Source organism: Erpetoichthys calabaricus, chromosome 1, assembly GCF_900747795.2.
Source record: "Erpetoichthys calabaricus chromosome 1, fErpCal1.3, whole genome shotgun sequence".
Classification (NCBI taxonomy): domain Eukaryota; kingdom Metazoa; phylum Chordata; class Cladistia; order Polypteriformes; family Polypteridae; genus Erpetoichthys; species Erpetoichthys calabaricus.
In genome coordinates this window covers 356,098,655-356,118,655 of record NC_041394.2, presented here as the reverse complement: position 1 = coordinate 356,118,655, position 20,001 = coordinate 356,098,655, and the positions used below count along the sequence as shown (strand labels likewise).

Genomic DNA, 20,001 nt, shown 5'->3' with positions numbered 1-20,001 from the left:
ACATTGAGTACTACTGCAGTGCTTTCGGGTATAGTACATTTTTTGTTTGCCCATTACATGCATAAATGTATACATTTTTTGGTGTACCTACCCGAGAACACGCGACATGACCCGGCAGTTAAAAGTTTCTCACTCCAGCAATTTGAACTCTGTTACAAAGTCTCATTTATACCTCGTGTCTTCTCATTAAACTTGTATCTCGCGAATATGGTATTGCAAACGGCAGCTGGAGCGTTTCTATAAACTCAATTTAAACTTACGGTTTACACCGTGCTTTGAAGATGCATAGTACGCGACACGTGTTTCGCCGTAATTGTGGGCTCATCAGGCGTACACACTCACTGCACTTCCTTACGGGAATTGAACCTCGGACGTAGAGGCGAAGCCCCTAACGTTGTGCCACGGCGTGTGGTTCGTTCATTTGACAGCATGTAGATCGGGGTAATTACATTGCAGGCATTCGTAGTCTGATTCACAATCTGATTGTATGGGTGGTTACCTACCAGGTAACACTTGTGGTTGGTCAGCAAGTCGGCTAACTTCTGCCACGGTGCCCTCTTTCAGTTGCGAGAAGCAGATCATAGAATGGTTGAAATAGTTTAATATATATAGCAAAATCCCCGCGCTTCGCAGGGGCTAATATGGTATTGCAAATGGTAGCGGGAGCGTTTCTATAAACTTAATTTAAAGTAACGGTTTATACCATGCTTTTTTTCATTATGTTTTCGTACCTTATCAATTGTGTAATGTGTTTTTTGAACAGGTTTGATTCATCGAAGTGATCACTCCTGCTGCGTTCAGTCACTTCACGTGAGCCGGTCTCTTGTGTGATGTTGAGATGTCCACGGGTTTATTTAATGTTAGCTAAGACCCGGCAGTTAAAAGTTTCTCGCTACAGCAATATTAACTCTGTTACAATGTGATCCAAACTGTCGTTTATACCTCGTGTCTTCTCATTAAACTTGTATCTCACGAATATGGCATTGCAAACGGCAGCGGGTCAGTTCACGTGCTTACGTGGGAGGCGTGATCACGCGATATATTTTGATATATATCAAAATACCCGCGCTTCGCAGTTGCGAAGTACTGCTTTCAAATTTTTATTAAGAAGAAAAGTAAACCTTTTTAAACGGTGGCTTCGCCTCTTGCGCTGACGTCGCCTGTCCGCTGTTTTATAAACGAACGCCATATAAGGCCGTCCTTTCTCCTTCACAGTCAGTTCACGTGATTACGTGGGAGGCGTGATGACGCGATACACAACCCCTGCAACCCCGCCTCCCACGGCCAGTGAGTTGCAGTCCATTACTATATATGGCCAAAAAAGAGGTTCCAGTTATGACCGTTACGCTTTGAATTTCGAAATGAAACCTGCCTAACTTTTGTAAATAAGCTGTAAGGAATGAGCCTGCCAAATTTCAGCCTTCCACCTACACAGGAAGTTGGACAATTAGTGATGAGTGAGTCAGTCAGTCAGTCAGTGAATCAGTCAGTGAGGGCTTTGCCTTTTATTATTATAGATTTAAAAAATAATCTGGAATGAAATCTTTATAACCAATTTAAACTAAATAATTTTGAGAGATACTGTGGAAGGATTGCATAAGAGATCTGTTCGAGAATCATCCCCACTTAGAATCGCCATTAAAATGCGATGACTAATTGCGTAAGGCAGCTCACGTATTTACATTAATCTATCTTCTATTCATCGCCATTTGACGTCCAGGAACCCCTCCATTGAATAAGGGGTAGTGTGGTAGATCAGGTTGAATCTGCTCTGCTGAACCAAACATTCAAAGGTGTCAATCCGGAGCACATCAGAGAGGCTGAGAGACATGGCGCAGATCAGTCACTGGGACACCGACACACACGGGACACTCGAAGGTGAGCAGTGCATGGATCAAGGTCGGCATTAATGATCCTCTTGAGTGCTGAGGCAACAACAAAAAGCAGTGGGATAAACACATCTGGACCTGTGGTCGAAAAAGCATTTGCTTTTAAAAGCAGCATCCCTCCCTTGTGAACACATCTTCAAGGTCCGGACAGGCGATCAGTAAAACGTTGTGTTAGTCACAGCACAGTGCAATAAGAAAACATTTCCTAAAACATATAGTTGTCCAGTCTGTATCATTCCTAAGCAATCTTCCAGTTATAGAGGTGCAATCCCAGTTACTAACATATTTACCGTGTAGCTTTCAAACCCTCCACCCAACAGTCAAAGTAAGAACACATTCCACCTTATTAATTTAATATTTAAAAATGTAAACCACTAAACCCGCCATCAACAACTACAATAACAGTTGAAATCGTCACTCAAATATTTTTTTTTTGTTATAGACATAAAACAAGATGCCCATTTCCATTTGATATATCTTTACTAGTGTTCTTGCCTTGCTCGCTCTCGGTCCACAGTGGAATTTGCTGTTAAATGGAAAAAAAAAAAAAGAAAAACAGACTTTTTTGGGTCACAATTCACAATGGGTGGACGTGGGACGCGAACCTATGCAAGCCTTATTATGGTGCGGCAACGCTACCACTGCACCACTACTGTTTTCAGCAGGGTGGATGTATATAATGTGTGTTTTTTAAGTATGTATGTATGTATGTATGTATGTATGTAATGAAGACAAAAACAATTATATATAGATATATACTATATGACTATATGACATATGTTCAGTGTTGCATGAAAACGTTGCATGAGGTGAAGAATGGATATTTATGAGAGTATTATAGTGAGAGATGTGTCGTCACCCGTATTACTAAAGTTCTTCTTTGCAGCAGTATGCATTCTACGAGTCGGTATTTATATGATGTATAATTTATAATTTTATTTTTTGCCACAAAGTATTATCGGGTACAATCATTTAACATGTATGGATCATCCACAAACATTCATTTCAATGGGAATTCTGTCGAGTTTTTGAACTCTGTTGTTGCCATATGTACTTCAAACGGGGGCTCGATGAAAAGTACTAAGCAGACATGCACACTGGAATCGTCAAGCTTAGTTAGAAGCACTGAGCAAACATGCGTACTGAGATTGCATCATGATGGGGCTTCGAAGCCTCCTGCAGACATGCGTAGTACTGAGATTGCATCATGATGGGGCTTCGATACCTCAAACATGCGTAATGGGTTAACAGAGGCTTCAAAGCCTCGAGCAGATTCAAAGCCTCGGACATGCGCACTGGGTTAACTGAGGCTTCGAAGACTCAAGCAGATTTGAAGCTTCGGACATCCGTAGTACTGAGATTGCGTCACGACGGGCTTCGAAGCCTCAGACATGCATAGTCCTGAGCTCATGACGGGGCTTAGAAGCCTCAGACATGTGTAGTACTGAGCTCATGACAGGGCTCCGAAGCCTCAGACATGCGTAGTACTGAGATTGGATCATGATAGGGCTTTGAAGCCTCGAGCAGACATGGTCACTGGTTACTGAATCTTTGTGAAGCCTCAGCACACTCAAAGGCATTGACCTCTATATTTTGAGAGTCTATCTGACACTTAACTCTCTAGTTATATTTTGTAATTCGTATTGACATTACACACTTCAGTTGATATAGTTAAACTACAATTCACGTAGTTGCTGAGAAGTAATTATTGTTCTTGTGGATTGCTGTGATTTCCTTTGTCTGATACATAGTGTCAAAGATATATTGTCGTATATCAACTTTATATATATAAAAAAATTAGGTAAATCGTGCAACCTTTTTATGGAACGCTTAATTTTGTTGAAAACCGCACGTCATATAGTATACATCTATAAATATATATTTTTTGTCTTCATTAGGATAATACAACAATGATACTCTCGTGTCAATTAAACCAATTTAATGTGTATATGTCAAACAACATATTTCTACATCTGCCGCAGTAAGAACAGTAGCAGTAGTTCAGTTGTGCGGAGCTCGTTAATTATCCTGATTAGGTGACTCAATGGTATTGCAACTGTCTCTCAGTAAAAACACCAGGGGTTCGCGTCGTTGATCCTCCTCTTGTGAAAGGTTTTTTTTTCAGTTCTTCCATTTAACAATATTATCAGCTTGGATGGATAGCAAGCGAATGGAGCTATCGAGGGAAGGTTGGGCCGCCGTAGTTAATTGAACTGACTATAGCAGATTTGTCATCTTCTTAAAATGTCTTTATTGATTTCATATTGACAGTTAATCATAAGGTCAGAAACCAAGGAGGATATGAGTTTGCATGGACTGTGCTGTTTCTTTTTCTTCGTGACATTGTGTCAGCAGAGAGTGCGTGACATTAACAATGCACTCTGTCCTAAATGACAGCGCACACGCTTTTTGATATTTCCTAAAGGCCAATATGTCTCAGTTTGCTCATTAATATATTTTGACAGTGTATTTTAGTGAGAATGATTATAAACATATTACCCGGATTCATTTCCCATGTAGATATGTAACGTTTGGTGAGAATAAATAAAAAGTAACAACACATATAATAGTTATGTTGCATTGTATATGATTAACAAAATTCATAGTTTATCTGAAATGTTCTACTTATACGGTCGATTTATTCCACTTCTGAAGGTGTACATTGTCGGTATTCTCCATTGAATTTGCCCCCGAGTGTAACGTGTGCCAGTGCAACTGAGGGGTGGCAGACGAGCTCATGTAATGGGAGACAAGGCACATTCTCACCCTGATGCCTTTGGATCTTGTCATGAATATTCCCATCTTGTGCTTTTTCTCGTTCTTGCCAGTTTACTATTATTATTGGACACGTATGTAGAGGGAATGTGTGTCTTATTTTATGTTTATGAAAGGAAGGACGGTAAAGCCTTGAATGAAACTCAGTGTTGATGCTTTGGTAACAACACAGGTTAAGGAGCAGGGAACGTTAAACATGACAGTGACTGCGGGGATTGTGTAACTGGAAGATGGTTTAAGAATACAGAAACGACAAAAGCTTAGTCTTTCAATAATTATATTTACATCAATGATTTATCTGTTGTGTTGCAGTTCGGAAGATTACTTCTTTACCCCCCAGCGCAGCCTTTGATAAGATGCATTCACAAGGAAAGGATGTTGCTGACAAAGTCAGGTGCTTTTTTGAAAGTTTGGCTCCAGATGTGCTTATCCAGCTGCTCCTTCTTGTCAGTACTTGAGTGATCTTTATGTTCACCTCTGGATGAATTCGCAAAGTTTCTTTACAACTTTTTTGTCTCATTAAAGCAGAAATCTCGAGGCTTTCCTAAAATTGCAGAAGACACTGTTGATGGCGCTGATTCTGTTTTAAAGACAGTTGTAATTAGTTATGCAGCACAAGCTTTTACTCACATTGCCTTTTGGAAATCAATAATACAAATCAGCTACAGATCTGGGAATCACTGAATAGTAAAAACGTTTAATGAGGAGTGTCTTGCGCATATACTGGTGTAATGACCACGTCGGCTTTAGTGAAGCGTTTCTTAGCCTCTCTGATATGATCGGCATGGGGTAGAATAGATTCTGGATTGTTATAATACGTGCTGCCTTACGCAAAATATGCTCATTAATTTGTTACAGATTCTAGGTGAACACGATTCCACACCAATGAAAAGGTGCCCCATGTAAATCGTTCATAATGTCTCCAAAATATATTTGTTAACTTTCAGACAAGTACTACTTAACTGTTTTATACAAAATCCTTATTTTAACATATGCGAGCCCCAATTAGGATTTGAACTCTGGTTAGCGCACCTTATCGCTGCAGCACGAACAACTGCTTTTACGCTCTGAGCCGAAGCAATTTAGCAGACTAGTGAGTGACCAATTCGACTGCTGACTGCGCATATATTAATGACGTCATTACGCTAGCGTGCCTCAAAATCACGCGACGGGCGCATTTGAAGCAAGCCTCGAAGCGGTGCTTCGAAAACTCGACACAGTGTCGAAACCTGAGTATCGAACGACCCATCAATAATAAACAGTACAACGCTTGCATAGCAGGAGCGTCCGCTGCAGCATGCGTCGCGTGAAGTATAACCCCGGCCTAATAGAACGAATTAAAAATTCACACATCCATAAATGCATCCCCAAAATCCAGAGCACTTACTGTCTGCCTCTTAGCGATGAGATTGCTTCTGAACGCGTTCACACTTCTGTCTCACTCAGCAACAGTCTTGCGTCCGTAGTGTTTCATAAAGCGAGACAGTGGCTGCGTGGATTCAGTAGCCGTCGCATTGGATGACGTCATCCAGCGGCCGACACAGGGTCACGTGACAGTTAAGCGCGAGCAGCAGCAAATATATCTATAGATCATCTGTATGTCGGCCGCAGGACGGTTGCTGAGTGAGACAGAAGTGTGAACGAGTTCAGAAACAATCACATTGTCAAGAGGCAGACAGTAAGTGCTCTGGATTTTGGGAATGCACTTTATGGATGTGTGAGTTTTCATTCGCTCCATTAGAATCGCCGCGCGTGACTTGAGTGAGTGGCGAGCGGCGCGTTCGTGTTTGTTAACCCCCCGCCGAACTTCGCTCGAGCCCAAAACTCATGTGGCCACTCGCGTGATGTTTCTGTTCATTGTTATCTGCGGTTTACTTCATGTGGCTGAGTCCCAAATTTTAATTCCTAGCACCCAGTCACACCGCTGGCGCCTGTTCATTCCTCTCCGTGTGCTCCTTTTGTCGATTCCTTCTCGAATCGCAGACATCGGGGAGACGGCCATTCCACACGTACTGCGCTTTGATTTCTGCTTTTGTTTCTTTTTTGTTCCTCCGCGGTGTCCAGTTCAAAGACAGTCGCAGAGGTGTTGACCGGCTGGTCATTAAAAGAATAGTGAGGAGTCAGATTAGTAAAAGTGATAATCGAACTGGAGTCCATGACCGTGGAGAGGAGTCTTAGAGAATACGAGCCGAGAACAAATACTAAGATATAGTGAGAGAGAACGGCAGTGCTGCCATGAAGTAAGTAATTCGTCTTTAAGAGTATAAATTATGTTGTTAACTGGTAAAGGTTGGCAATCAGTATCTGTATTTACACACACGGCCTCAAACCTGCTTGAACCAATGCAGACAGCAGACATTTACATGCATTGCTTGGATGGACACTTAAATGTGTGTCTTTTTCCCGTTTACCTTGTATCAAATATGACAAACTCCCATGTTTCAGTAATGTCTGTTAGTGAGTGTTAGAGAAGTTAATAGAGATTTGTGGTTTGTGTTACTGCCTCACAATTCTAGCAGACTGAATTTGAATCTCGGCCTGTTTTTAAGTCTCTATGCAGTTTCCATGTCTGCTCTTTTATTCTTATTTTCTCTGCTTCTCTAAAGATGCTCGGGTTTAGTAGCCTGGCAAATCTAACTTGTCTTGGTGTGGATGTGGACTTGCCAACCGCAGTCGCTGATTTCATCACCTGATCACTTTAATTCAAACAATTGTCACATTTGGCGATTGTGTGCAAACCATTCAGCAGAGTCGTGCTCAGCCCTGTTTCTAACAGCAAATGGCATGCTGCTGATGAAGCCTATAGTGTACAAAGGGTTAACAGCTATAGTTCTTTAGCAGCAATCTTCGCCCTTTTATTTTGCTATCTGAAACACGAAACGACAGAAAAAGGAGCATCTCTTATTTTTGTTGTCTTCAAAACCTGCAGTTTCTTATTCCTCTTCACTTAACTGTATGCCTTCTTTTTTTGATTTTATTGAAGTCACACAACATTCCATACAAATAAATCAATTTTTACAAAAATAGGATCGAAAACAAATCAACCCCCACAACTGAGAAAGAGGATCTGTGCAGGACTTTTTTTTTCTCAAAGTGCAAATTAGATTTTTTCCAGTTTCAAATAGCATATCACATCAGTTGGATTTTTCCAGTTGAGCAAGATAAGTCTGCATGCCAATAGTGAAGTAAAGGCAATTACAGTTTGTCCTTCTCCACTTTAAGCCCCTTTGTGAGCCCACCAAACAGAGCTGTTAGTGGATTAGGAGGGATTGTGACACCAAGGCTGTCTGACAGGCATTTAAAGATTTTTGGTCCAGAATGGTGTTAGTTTGGTGCAGGCCCAAAACTTGTGAGGCTGGAGCTTGACTGCAGTATTTGCAGGTTGGATCTTGCCCTGGAAACATTTTGGACAATTTTAAACGAGAGAGATGTGCTCAATATATTATTTTAAGTTGAATAATTCTATGCTTTGCACATATGGAGCTCTAATGAATTCTGTGCATTTCTACTTTCCATTCCTTTTCTGAAATATTTAGTAAGAGATCTTTTTCCCACTTTTCTCTTGGATCTTTGAAAGGCTGTTTCTTTTCTGTAATGGCAACATCCAAAAAAAAAAAAATCTTTAATCTTAGTTTTGTTTTTTTCCTCTGTTAATACAACAAAGATTTTTCAAATTTGATTAAACAAGAATTTTCAGCATACTTTAGGAGAGATCCTTATTGATTTAAAAAATAGTCAGTTTTAATGACCTAGTGAAAGAAATTATTTCTCATGAGGATAAAAACCACTAGACATACAGGCAGACTTAATTGTACATTCCCATGACCTGGCACTATTTACCCTCGGCTACAGTTCCAGCTTCCTCTGTTTTACTGGAGCTCACAAGACAGCCTGCCAATGTTCAGTTTTTGTTTAAAGCACTTGGGTGCATTGTTTAGTGGACATCAGAAGTAGGGCTGCAACTAATGATTATTTTGGTAGTCCACTAATCGTTCAATTTATTTTTCGGTTAGTCACGATTATTTCATGCCTGACTATTTTGATGCATGCGACCTGTGGTTTCACATCCTGTTCTGGGCTCCAGTGCATGTCTTGGCTCATCTGCTCACGTCTGTCAACCTGTGAATGTCACCCTGATGTCTCTCCATTAACATGATTAAAATTAATAATAATCAAATTAAAATAACAACCAGTGAAACATATGAATTTGAAAATCAGATGTTTTTATATTAGTGTGACCATCACAATAAAAAAGAAATACATTAAACAATACAAACTAAAGTGCACATAGTCTTTAAACAAAAAAAGTGCATTTAGTGCGTCGTGTTGTGGAGTAGCTTTTCAAATTTGCATTTCCTGGCCTGTCATGTAAGTAGACTGCTTTGATGGGCACTGCACCATACGCCTCCAAGTGGCTAATTCCTATGCATTCGTCCTTCACTGTGTTCCTTACACTGGTGTTTATTAACCATTATTGTCCCGTGACCGTTTTGTGTTCTTAACTGGCTAGGCGACCCACTGACGGAACAATCTAGTGGTAGAGGAATGCCTGCCTTGCCATGTGGCTGCCAATATGCAAAGATCGGTTTGTGCTGCTCCATACCGGCAGTTAAAGTATGTAAAAGGCACAGCATACTGAGTGTTAAAAATAGCAAAACCCAGACCCGGAGATCAGTAGAAACTGTCATTCTAGAAGAAATTGGTGAGATGAGAACTGAAAGTCAAAAACAAAAGCCAAGTTGAAACCAAATCTACTGCTAGGGCCTACTTGTATTTTAAACTAATTCCACAAAATATCTTAACGAAGGAGTTTTTATCGACTGGAGTACAGTGCATGCTGAAGACACCACCATATGTATATTGTCACAGCCATGACCTTGGAAATGCAATTAACATTATCATGTGCCACATTCAAAAGTCATCACAATAAAAAAACAACTGGAGAAAAAAAAATGAATTGAGACTTAAACTTTAGAATCATAATCCTAATAGTAAAAGACTACTTCCGAGGCAAAAATACTTGAGAAAAACATTAATATCACAAACAAATAGATGGACTTTTCTGCTGTCAACATCCTCCACACATACAGTTGTGCTTGAAAGTTTGTGAACCCTTTAGAATTTTCTATATTTCTGCATAAATATGACCTAACACATCATCAGATTTTCACTCAAGTGCTAAAAGTAGATAAAGAGAACCCAGTTAAACAAATGAGACAAAAATATTATACTTGGTCATTTATTTATTAAGGAAAATGATCGAATATTACATATTTGTGAGTGGCAAAAGTATGTGAACCTTTGCTTTCAGTATCTGGTGTGACCCCCCCACCCCTTTGCGGCAATAACTGCAGCTAAACACTTCCGGTAACTGTTGGTCAGTCCTGCAATCCCGTTTGAAAGAATTTTAGCCCATTCCTCCGTACAGAACAGCTTCAACTCTGGGATGTTGATGGGTTTCCTCACATTAACTGCTCACTTCAGGTCCTTCCACAACATTTCCATTGGATTAAGGTCGGGACTTTGACTTGGCCATTCCAAAACATTAACTTTATTCTTCTTTAACCATTCTTTGGTAGAACGACTTGTGTGCTTAGGGTCGTTGTCTTGCTGCATGACCCACCTTCTCTTGAGATTCAGTTCATGGACAGATGTAGAATTGCACAATTGTTCCATAAATGACGGCAAGCCATCCTGGCCCAGATGCAGCAAAACAGGCCCAAACCATGATACTACCACCACCATGTTTCACAGATGGGATAAGGTTCTTATGCTGGAATGCAGTGTTTTCCTTTCTCCAAACATAACGCTTTTCATTTAAACCAAAAAGTTCTATTTTGGTCTCATCCATCCACAAAACATTCTTCCAGTAGCCTTCTGGTTTGTCCACGTGATCTTTAGCAAACTGCAGACGAGCAGCAATGTCTTTTTTTTTTGGAGAGCAGTGGCTTTCTCCTTGCAACACTGCCATGCACACCATTGTTGTTCAGTGTTCTCCTGAAGGTGGACTCATGAACATTAGCCAATGTGAAAGAGGCCTTCAGTTGCTTAGAAGTAACCCTGGGGTCCTTTGTGACCTCGCCGACTATTACACGCCTTGCTCTTGGAGTGATCTTTGTTGGTCGACCACTCCTGGGGAGGGTAACAATGGTCTTGAATTTCCTCCATTTGTACACAATCTGTCTGACTGGTGCAGTCCAAACTCTTTAGAGATGGTTTTGTAACCTTTTCCGGCCTGATGAGCATCAACAACTCTTTTTCTGAGGTCCTCTGAAATCTCCTTTGTTCGTACCATGATACACTTCCACAAATGTGTTGTGAAGAGCAGACTTTGATAGATCAAATCTCAGGGTGCCCACTCACACCTGATTGTCATCCCATTGATTGAAAACACCCAACTCTAATTTCACCATCAAACTAACTGCTAATCCTAGAGGTTCACATACTTTTGCCACTCACAAATATGTAATATTCGATCATTTTCCTCAATAAATAAATGACCAAGTATAATATTTTTGTCTCATTTGTTTAACTGGGTTCTCTTTATCTACTTTTAGGACTTGAGTGAAAATCTGATGATGTTTTAGGTCATATGTATGCAGAAATATAGAAAATTCTAATGGGTTCACAAACTTTCAAGTACAACTGTACCTGTATTGTTATGATCTGGTTGCTTCTGAAAATTTGTTTCCACGATTTCCTGTGCTTTCTTTGAATTGTCTGTTGTGTGAGCTTGTTTTGATTTGTTAAATTTCAGCTTTGTTTTCTTAGGGTAAAGAAATACAGACGTGAGTGTCAGTAGTCTTTGCGCCCTAGGAACCAAATTCCCCAAACTATTCTGTAACATTTCCGTAATCATTTGCTGCTCTGATGCTGAACCTTCTGATCATAAAATAGGTTATTACGATAGCAATTGATGAGAAGAGTTCATAATTATTGCCGAACTACGGTATTTGAGGCGTCCTCTAGAGCAGTGATCCCCAACCTTTTCGCGACTATGGACCGGTTTCATTCCATACACAGTTCCGCAGACCGGACGTGGGGGGGGGGGGGTTTGGGGTCGGGTCGGGGGGTGTACGGGTGGGATGATATACGTGTAACAAAACACATTAAACAACCTTTTTTGCGCCATGAACAAGTTTAATGTAAACAGAACTGTATAGAAACAACTAAAAACAAAGTGCGTAAAAATACAACTCACCATCCCTCAGAATTAGTGGGAGCCCTGAGCTTGTTTCCCTTTTATGAGCCGGTCCCATCTGGGGGTAATGGGAGACAATGTCACCCCCGAAGTGTGTTACTTATGTCCAGTCTACTCCGTAATTTGGTTTTGATCGCTGTAACTGCAGAAAATCCTGCTTCACAAAGATAGGTTGTTGGAAACGGAAGCAAGGCATTCAGTGCTTTTTTGGCGATCTCTGGAAATTCTGCCTTGATCTTAATCCAGAACACCGGCAGAGTTGTTGTTTGAAACATACTTTTAAGGCCACCGTCATTTGCAATTTCTAGCAGTTGATCTTCTTCTTGCACGGACAGGCTCGATTCACCTGGTTTGTTCACAAAAGACCCCCGAACTTCGAAAGAATGGTCTTTTGTGGTTGGAAAGTACCGCTCGAACTCTTTTAAAAGCAGAGACAGGTGGTCATGCACAACCTGTGAGAATTTTGAATCAGGCTCAGTTTCTTCCAAAACCCCTGCTAATGTTTGAAACGTGTCAAATATCTTTCTGTTCACTCGGCGTCCCCACAATTCAAGTTTGGCTTTGAATGCAGCTATTTTGTCTGCCAACTTGAAGACAGTTGTCATTTTCCCCTGAAGTGACAGATTGAGTTCATTAAGCAGATTGAATATGTCGCACAAGTAAGCAAGTTTTGCGACCCAGTTCATGTCACTGAAATGTTCTGCCAGTTGTGGCTTTTTTTCTGAAAGAAATCTCCACAGTGGCTCTCGTAACTCAAAAACTCTGGCCAACGATCTCCCTTTAGATAGCCATCTTACCTCTGTGTGTAAGAGAAGGCGTTTGTGCTCTGCATCCATCTCATCACAAAGCTGCTCAAACAGACGCGAGTTTAGGGCATTTGCTTTGATGTAGTTAATGACTTTAATGACATCGTTCAATACGCTGTTAAGTTCAGGTAACATTTTTTGGCAAGCCAACATTTCCCTGTGAATGACACAGTGCGTAGCCTCACATTCAGGTGCAACCTCCTTAACCCGAGCAATTAAACCAGAAATCCGTCCAGTCATGTCAGCAGCTCCGTTCGTGCATATGCTGACACAAAAGGACCAATCCAGTTTTCCTGATATGTAATCATTTAAAGATTTGAATAGTTCTGTGCCAGTGGTTTTGCTTGGCAGTGACAGTGCACATAACATGTCCTCATGCACATCCTCCTGATATATATATCGCACATAAACAAGTAGTATTGCCTTGTTGTCAATATCAGTAGATTCATCAACCTGAATTGCATACCATGGTGACTTATTAATCCTCTCCAACAACTGTGTCTCAATGTCCTCTGCTATGTCCTCAATTCGCCTAGTGACGGTGCTACCCGAAAGAGGAACCTTTGCTATCTTTTTAACAGCAGCCTCTCCTAGCAGTTCACGGCAAATGTCCTTAGCGGCGGGCAGGATCAATTCCTCACCTATGGTAAAAGGTTTCTTCAACTTAGCAATGCGGTTAGCCACTAGGTATGAAGCTCTCAGTGCACTCGTATTTGTTGAGGTGGTGGCCATTCGCAATTGCCTCTGTCCATCTTGTTCACGTTTTCTACTTTCAAAAAATTCCAAAGGCTTGTCTTTTAATGCAGGGTGCTTGGTCTCCATGTGCCGAAGCAGTTTTGAAGGCTTCATAGCCTCATTTGCTAGCATGTCGCCACATATTATGCAGAGTGGGCTTGGTGCGTGAGAATCGCCTGTAGCGATAAACCCGTATTTTAAGTAGGAATCCTGATATTGTCTATTAAATGCAGCTTTCTTTTTCTTGGAAGTCGAAGGCTCTTCTTCTGTCTCCTCATTGGGCCTTTTTCCCTTTCCAAAGAAGCTCTCCAAAGACGTTTGTTTTTTACTCGTTTTTGCTAGCTTGTGGATTAAAATTACTCCAACCTTTTTTGTTACCTAGGAACTTTTTAATTTGGGTAATTGTTTTCTGCGGACTGGGTTGGGGGAGGGTGTGGAGACGTGTACCAAAAGATAATGAAGTGCGCAATATATAAACTATTCACCAAGTACGTTGCCTTATCGCCACCTATGATGGAAGTGTTTTCCAAAATAAAACAGCCATCCGTTCGGCGCGGCCCGGTGGTTGGGGACCCCTGCTCTAGAGTGCCTCTTTCTCTTGAACGATTGGCTCAAAAACAAATCAGCACATCGTCATCTCATACCAGGCTTAAGTTTTGAGTTTAGTGTTTTTCTGTCACGCAGTCTGAGCTATAGATCATCTTCAAGAATCTGTGACACACAGAAACACACTTAGTGACAGACACACACCCATCATCGAGATATCAATGTTTTCAGGATCAGGAGACCCTAAAATGCTGCAATGTGTTAAAAACCAGAGATTGAAAATTTTGGCAAATCTAAAGCTTTTGCTCCTCCTTCATAGATGAAAGGTTTTGATGGGGGAGGGTGCAGAGCAAAAAATGTCCTCTCTCTCTGCAATGCTGTTTTGTTTTATATGGACATTCACCATTTTGTGAATGGTTTGCTTTCGTTTGCTATGTTGCCAAGTGGCGCATGCTGTCACTGTAACGCTAGGGTAAAGGTCAGTATCCTGCATTTCCTGGTTGTCTAAGGTTACAAATTCAAGTAAACCTTTAGTGTGATTTCTTAAAGAAATGTTTTTCTAGCTTTCAAATTTGTGACTACAATTTATTTTACTGCTTTGGTAGTGATGACAAGGTTGTACATCTTTAATGGCAATAAATGTTAGCTTGCTTTTCTGACCACATTTAATCTCCTGATTACTTATTCTATTTAACTACCATTTGTCTCCTTGGAAGAATATCTGTAAGCTTTTGCTTTTTCTGTAGTTCTCCATTGTTTATCTTGATCGTGCTCATAGAGGTCACCAAGGTCCTGTGAGCCATCACATATGTTTTTGGTTCTGTAATTGTTAAATCCGCTGTCTTACCTGAAAGAGGGGTTTATCTGGTCAAGCCAAAGGCAGTCTGCTCAGTTTTGGAAGATTCAAAGTGATGTATAGGAGATTTGTAACCACCGTAGCAATATAACAACACATAAATTCACTTAGATAAAAGTCATGTCTGGAAATGCTTTTTGTTCAAGACAACGTGGATCGGCAGAAATCATACTTGTTATGCCATTATGGAATTCAAAAACAATGTTGTGTGTCTTTGAGAGTGAAATAACCAATCCGATGAGGTGTAACCATTTACTTTGTATTGGCATGTGTTTGTAAGAGGAGATAAAGAGACTTAAACTTTTTAATACATTGATTTATCAGAAGGTCAGTGTAAGTTTCATGGTCATTCTGTGATTGTAATGAGCTCTTCTACAGTTGTGTGTCAGTCCAAGTCTCTACCCATTTTCTAGTCGGTGTATACTGTTCAAAGTCATGGGTTGGGGATGAATGGGTTTTGGAGAATGGACCTTATACACATACAGGAGTGTGAGACTGGAAGTGCTAACAGCAGCTGTAGCCAATAAATGTAGAGGCAAGATTTAAACAAAGTGGCCATTTGGCTTATCCACACCAGCAATGACATGAGCTGTTCTATTTGTTAATGGCAAAATGAAATTTATTTAGTGCTTTGAACAATAAGGCATATTTCCCTATTAATACCACTTACAGTTTAAGAGATTGTCATGATTGCCAGGAATTAGCAGGACAAGCAAAACTGCCTACTTTATTGCCGAGTATGAATTAGTAAACACTGAATTTTTGTCACTTTTTTTTATTACCCATGTAATACACTTGTCATATAGTAAATTTATTAAGTACATGTATTGACAGATCAATGTGACAAGTGTGAAGTTGGAGCAACCACAGAAGGGATAGCTGGGGCATCGGATGAATGATCCCGGTTTAATTAATATAGAAAAAAGTTTGCAATGTTAACAGTACATGAATAGTGCACACAGCAACGTGAGGCAGGGCTGCCGGATTGCTTGCCTTCACCCACAATTATGGAGCTCTGTATGTACTCTGAGCTTGGTCCCACCCCCGGGGCACACTTTGCGTGTCTGCCGCTCACGTTGTGAAGGGAGGGAGGAACACACGCTAACGAGATGCGGTCGGATCAGCTGCTGTCTTGTGCTGCTCCCATTAAGCTGCATGTTCTGCTTGTCGCGCTGTGTGTCAATCATTTAAAAGCCTGTGCAGCAGCTGTTCTTTTGTCTCACTGCCTTGTCTCATGGGACATTAAAGTGTCTCGGAGAAAATCACATATCGTCTCCTTCCATGATTTCCAAGATTTTTTTTTTTTAATATAATAGATAATTAAATCTAGAGCTGCTGGCCCAGAAGGGTTGGCTCGTCAGATAAGAGCTGAGGGTGTGGTGACTCCTCGGCTGGGCGTTTCTTTCCATTGTAGATAAAGAAGAGGAGATAGTTGGCAGCAGCACTCCCTCTCAATCTGGTTTGGTATTTCTCACCTGAACAAATCTCTGCAGGTGATCCCTAGTCACACATGAGTGACGACAGGTCATTTTCTAATCCTGGATTTATTCACAAGCACAAACAATAACAAGGTGTCATTACTTTTCTAAGAAACATCTAAAGCAGTTAAATAAATGCTGCTTAACAGGAGTTCTGAAATAAAGGATAAATGTTGAACTGACAAGTTTGATTTCACACTGGAAGCTTCAAAGCTGGTAAAAAGAAGTGTCAGATTTAGAAAATTAAAGCACGACAAGCTTGTGCCATTTGAGTTTTTGATTTAATTTGACTATTATGTTAAATACTGCTCTTTAGTAATATTTTTTCACCAGCTAATGATGCAAATTTAAAACTTGCAATAGCAAGTGTTGCAATTCAAACAGAATGGGTCTGTGATTAACTAGACTTTAAAACCATGTTGTTACAAAAACATCTTAAAGAGTTTTTATTTAAATGAAAGTATCCTGAATAAGCTTGGAATTCAGTAATTTAACAGTATAATGTTTTGATTAATATTTATATTATGAATTTTAAGCAGTGTTTTTCAACTATTGTCCGAGAATGATTAGAAATGTGCACATGCTAAGATAAATCAGACACTTCATGATATATCATTCTTTATAAACTCTGTGCTGAAACTCCCACCAAGATTGTAAACCCTACATTGTGCTATTGCACTGGGGGGTCTTCATCCCTGCTCCACATTACATTTCAAGGCTTGCATTATATTTTGAGATTTATGAATACCAGTTCTTTTATAATGTGTGTGGGGGGGGGGGGGATGAATAGGATTTCTGTGTTTGCTGTGTTATCAAAAGATATCCAGCACTGTAAAATTTTGTTGTATTAGTATATCACATACAAAAGTTCTAATGTCATAACATCCCTAATATCAACACATGGTGCCGAGTCATAATGGTGTGTCGTAAAGGCATCACACTCCCTGAGACTGTTTCGTATCTGGTCACCTGGTATGAAGATTGATTACTTACTCTGCCCATGTGGTCTCGGTGAATAACTTGACTTAGCTTCTTTCTTAACTGATGAGGACATAGAAAAATGGGACTTAAATGTGTTGCATTTGTATTGCACTTCTGAATTAATTAAACCCTGTGTTCTTTTTCTCAGTATAGAAGATTCCAAAAATGTATCCAGCTGGCCAGAAGAGTTTACAGAAAGAATATCAACGTGAAGAGGATGTCTCTGAAAAGAGGAACAAAAGAAAGGGTAGTACTAACATTCAGAGACCCCGCAAAATTATAAACCGTATCAAGGTGAAAGACTGTAATCCTCAATATATGGGCCCAGATGAAGACTTAAACAGATTGGGCTCCAGTTTGGGCAGACGCTGCTACTCGAAGGACAGTAAAGCCCACAAGCCGTCAGAATCCTTGAAGACTAACACAGTGAGGCCCGAGAAGAAATTGTGTCCAAATCAAACTGGAGAAGGTATGTGCTAAAATAAAATAAGGCAGTTATGATTTACCTGAAGGGTGCTTTCTTGCATTTTCACTCTGCTTAGAAACAAAGGCTTTTTTTAAAAAAAAAAATACGGGTTTCATTTTTAAAGTATAAGGAACAGAAACAATTAATCCTGTGGACTGGAATGAGGAGGCCTGGCTGAGTTGTTCTTGCAGTTTTTTTCACCCAACACTATCAGTTCACAATTCCCTTGGTTTGGATTGTATCTCTTTTTAATAATAATCACTAGCTTAATGTCTTTATTATGAAGAAAACCTTGTAATAGATTTTAGACAAATTAAAGAGAAGTCAAAGAAAAGTCAAATCTGTTTGTTTCTAGCTTTCTTTGAAGAAACCCTTTCAAACAATAATTTTCAAAACAATTTTACTTTCTCCATATGTAATATTGTGGAGTAGACATGTCACCCATTTGACTGTTCAATACATTTGCACAATTTAGACCCCTCTGAATGAAAGTGTTTCACGTCTGCCTGTGTGCAAGAATCTCTGTGCATCAGTGGAGTGCAAAACCTGTGAATGGATAAACCAGTGCTGTTCACATTTATCATTATATATTCTGAAATTGCAAAGACTTTGTGAATGTGAAGAAAATTGGCTCACTGAACTTTACTGAGTTAAACAAACAAAATTGTTAATTAAAGCAGGATTTCATCTAAAACGTGTGAAATATTCTATGAAATTAGTTTTAAAGGATTTTGATGCTTTTAGCCATTTCCTGTTTACTGTCAATTCAGTTGCCGCATATGAAAAGGGGCTGATCTTTGTGATGTGGTGGCTTTTTTATTTTTGAAGTGTTTGAAAATACAAGTTGGTACAGTACTACCCCTCCTCGAACCGCCACCTTATCTTGGTGGAGGGGTTTGCGTGTCCCAATGATCCTAGGAGCTCTGTTGTCCAGGGCTTTATGCCCCTGGTAGGGCCACCCAAGGCAAACTGGTCCTAGGTGAGGGATGAGACAAAGTGCGGTTCAACAGACCTTCTAAGATGAATAAAAAATTTGGACTGCGTTTTCCCTCGCCCAGACACTGGTCACTGGGGCCCCCTTCTGGAGCCAGGCCTGGAGGTGGGGCTCGATGGCGAGCACCTGGTGGCCGGGCTTGCACCCATGGGGCTCGGCCAGGCACAGTCCGAAGAGGCAGCGTGGGTCCCCCTTCCCATGGGCTCATCACCTATGGGAGGGGCCAAGGAGGTCGGGTGCAGTGTGAGTTGGGTGGTGGCCGAAGGCGGGGACCTTGGCGGTCCGATCCTCAGCTACAGAAGCTAGCTCTTGGGACGAGGAATTTCCCCTCTCTGAAGGGGAAGGAGCCTGAGCTAGTGCATGAGGTTGACAGGTTCCTGCTAGATATAGTCGGGCTCACCTCGACGCACAGCCTAGACTCTGGAACCAATCCCCTTGAGAGCGGCTGGACTCTGTACCACTCTGGAATTGCCCCCGGTGAGAGGCGCCGAGCAAGTGTGGGCATACTTATTGCCCCCCGATTTGGAGCCTGTTCATTGAGGTTTACCCCGGTGGATAAGAGGGTAGCCTCCCTCAGCCTTCCAACAGCAGTTTGGAGTACCCACCCTTTTTGGAGTCCCTGGAGGAGGTGCTAGGGGGCATACCTTCTAGGGACTCCCTCGTTCTGCTGGGAGACTTCATTGCTCACGTGGGCAATGATAGTGAGACCTGGAAGGGCGTGATTGGGAGGAATGGACCCCCCAGTCTGAATCCGAGCAGTGTTTTGTTATTGGATATCTATACTCATCACGGATTGTCCATAACGAACACCATGTTCAAGCATAGGGGTGTTCATATGTGCACTTGGCACCAAGAAACCCTAGGCCTCCATTCGAGGATCGACTTTGTGGTCGTGTCTTTGGACCTGCGGCCACATGTCTTGGACACTAAGGTGAAGAGAGGGGCGGAGCTGTCAACTGATCACCAACTGGTGGTGAGTGGGCTTCGATGGTGGGGGAGGATGCCGGTCAGGCCTGGTAGGCCCAATTGTGTTGTGAGGGTCTTCTCGGAACGTCTGGCAGAGCCCCCTGTCAGAAGTAACTTCAACTCCCACCTCCGGCAGAACTTCAACCGCATCCCAAGGGAGGTGGGGGACATTGAGTCCGAATGGGCCATGTTCTGTGCCTCTATTGTTGAGGTGGCTGACCGGAGCTGTGGCCGTAAGGTGGTCAGTGCCTGTCGTGGCGGCAATCCCCGAACCCGTTGGTGGACACTGGCGGTGAGGGATGCTGTCA

The 20,001-nt window shown here is 41.3% G+C and overlaps 2 protein-coding genes across 8 annotated transcripts in view; one reads left to right on the top strand and one right to left on the bottom strand.

Annotated features, from left to right (window-relative positions):
• LOC114665426 (zinc finger protein 664-like) overlaps positions 1–6,135 on the bottom strand; it is a 37,262-nt gene extending 31,127 nt beyond the window's left edge. For both annotated transcript variants that reach the window (XM_051927097.1, XM_051927100.1), the window contains exon 1: positions 6,052–6,135. The gene's annotated coding sequence lies outside the window, so the exon portion shown is untranslated. The remainder of the gene's footprint in view (positions 1–6,051) is intronic.
• Positions 1–20,001, top strand: part of LOC114665494 (zinc finger protein 239-like) — a 541,579-nt gene that overhangs the window by 365,703 nt on the left and 155,875 nt on the right. Inside the window, exons 1-2 of one of the 6 annotated variants that reach the window (XM_051926042.1) lie at positions 6,255–6,342; positions 17,416–17,736. The exons of 3 other annotated variants lie outside the window; for them this stretch is intronic. In XM_051926042.1, coding sequence (XP_051782002.1) covers positions 17,433–17,736 — 304 coding nt within the window. In that variant the 5' untranslated portion in view covers positions 6,255–6,342; positions 17,416–17,432. Of the gene's footprint in view, positions 1–6,250; positions 6,343–17,415; positions 17,737–20,001 lie in introns of those variants that run through there. 2 more of the 6 variants (XM_051926043.1, XM_051926044.1) reach the window with 2 other exon arrangements.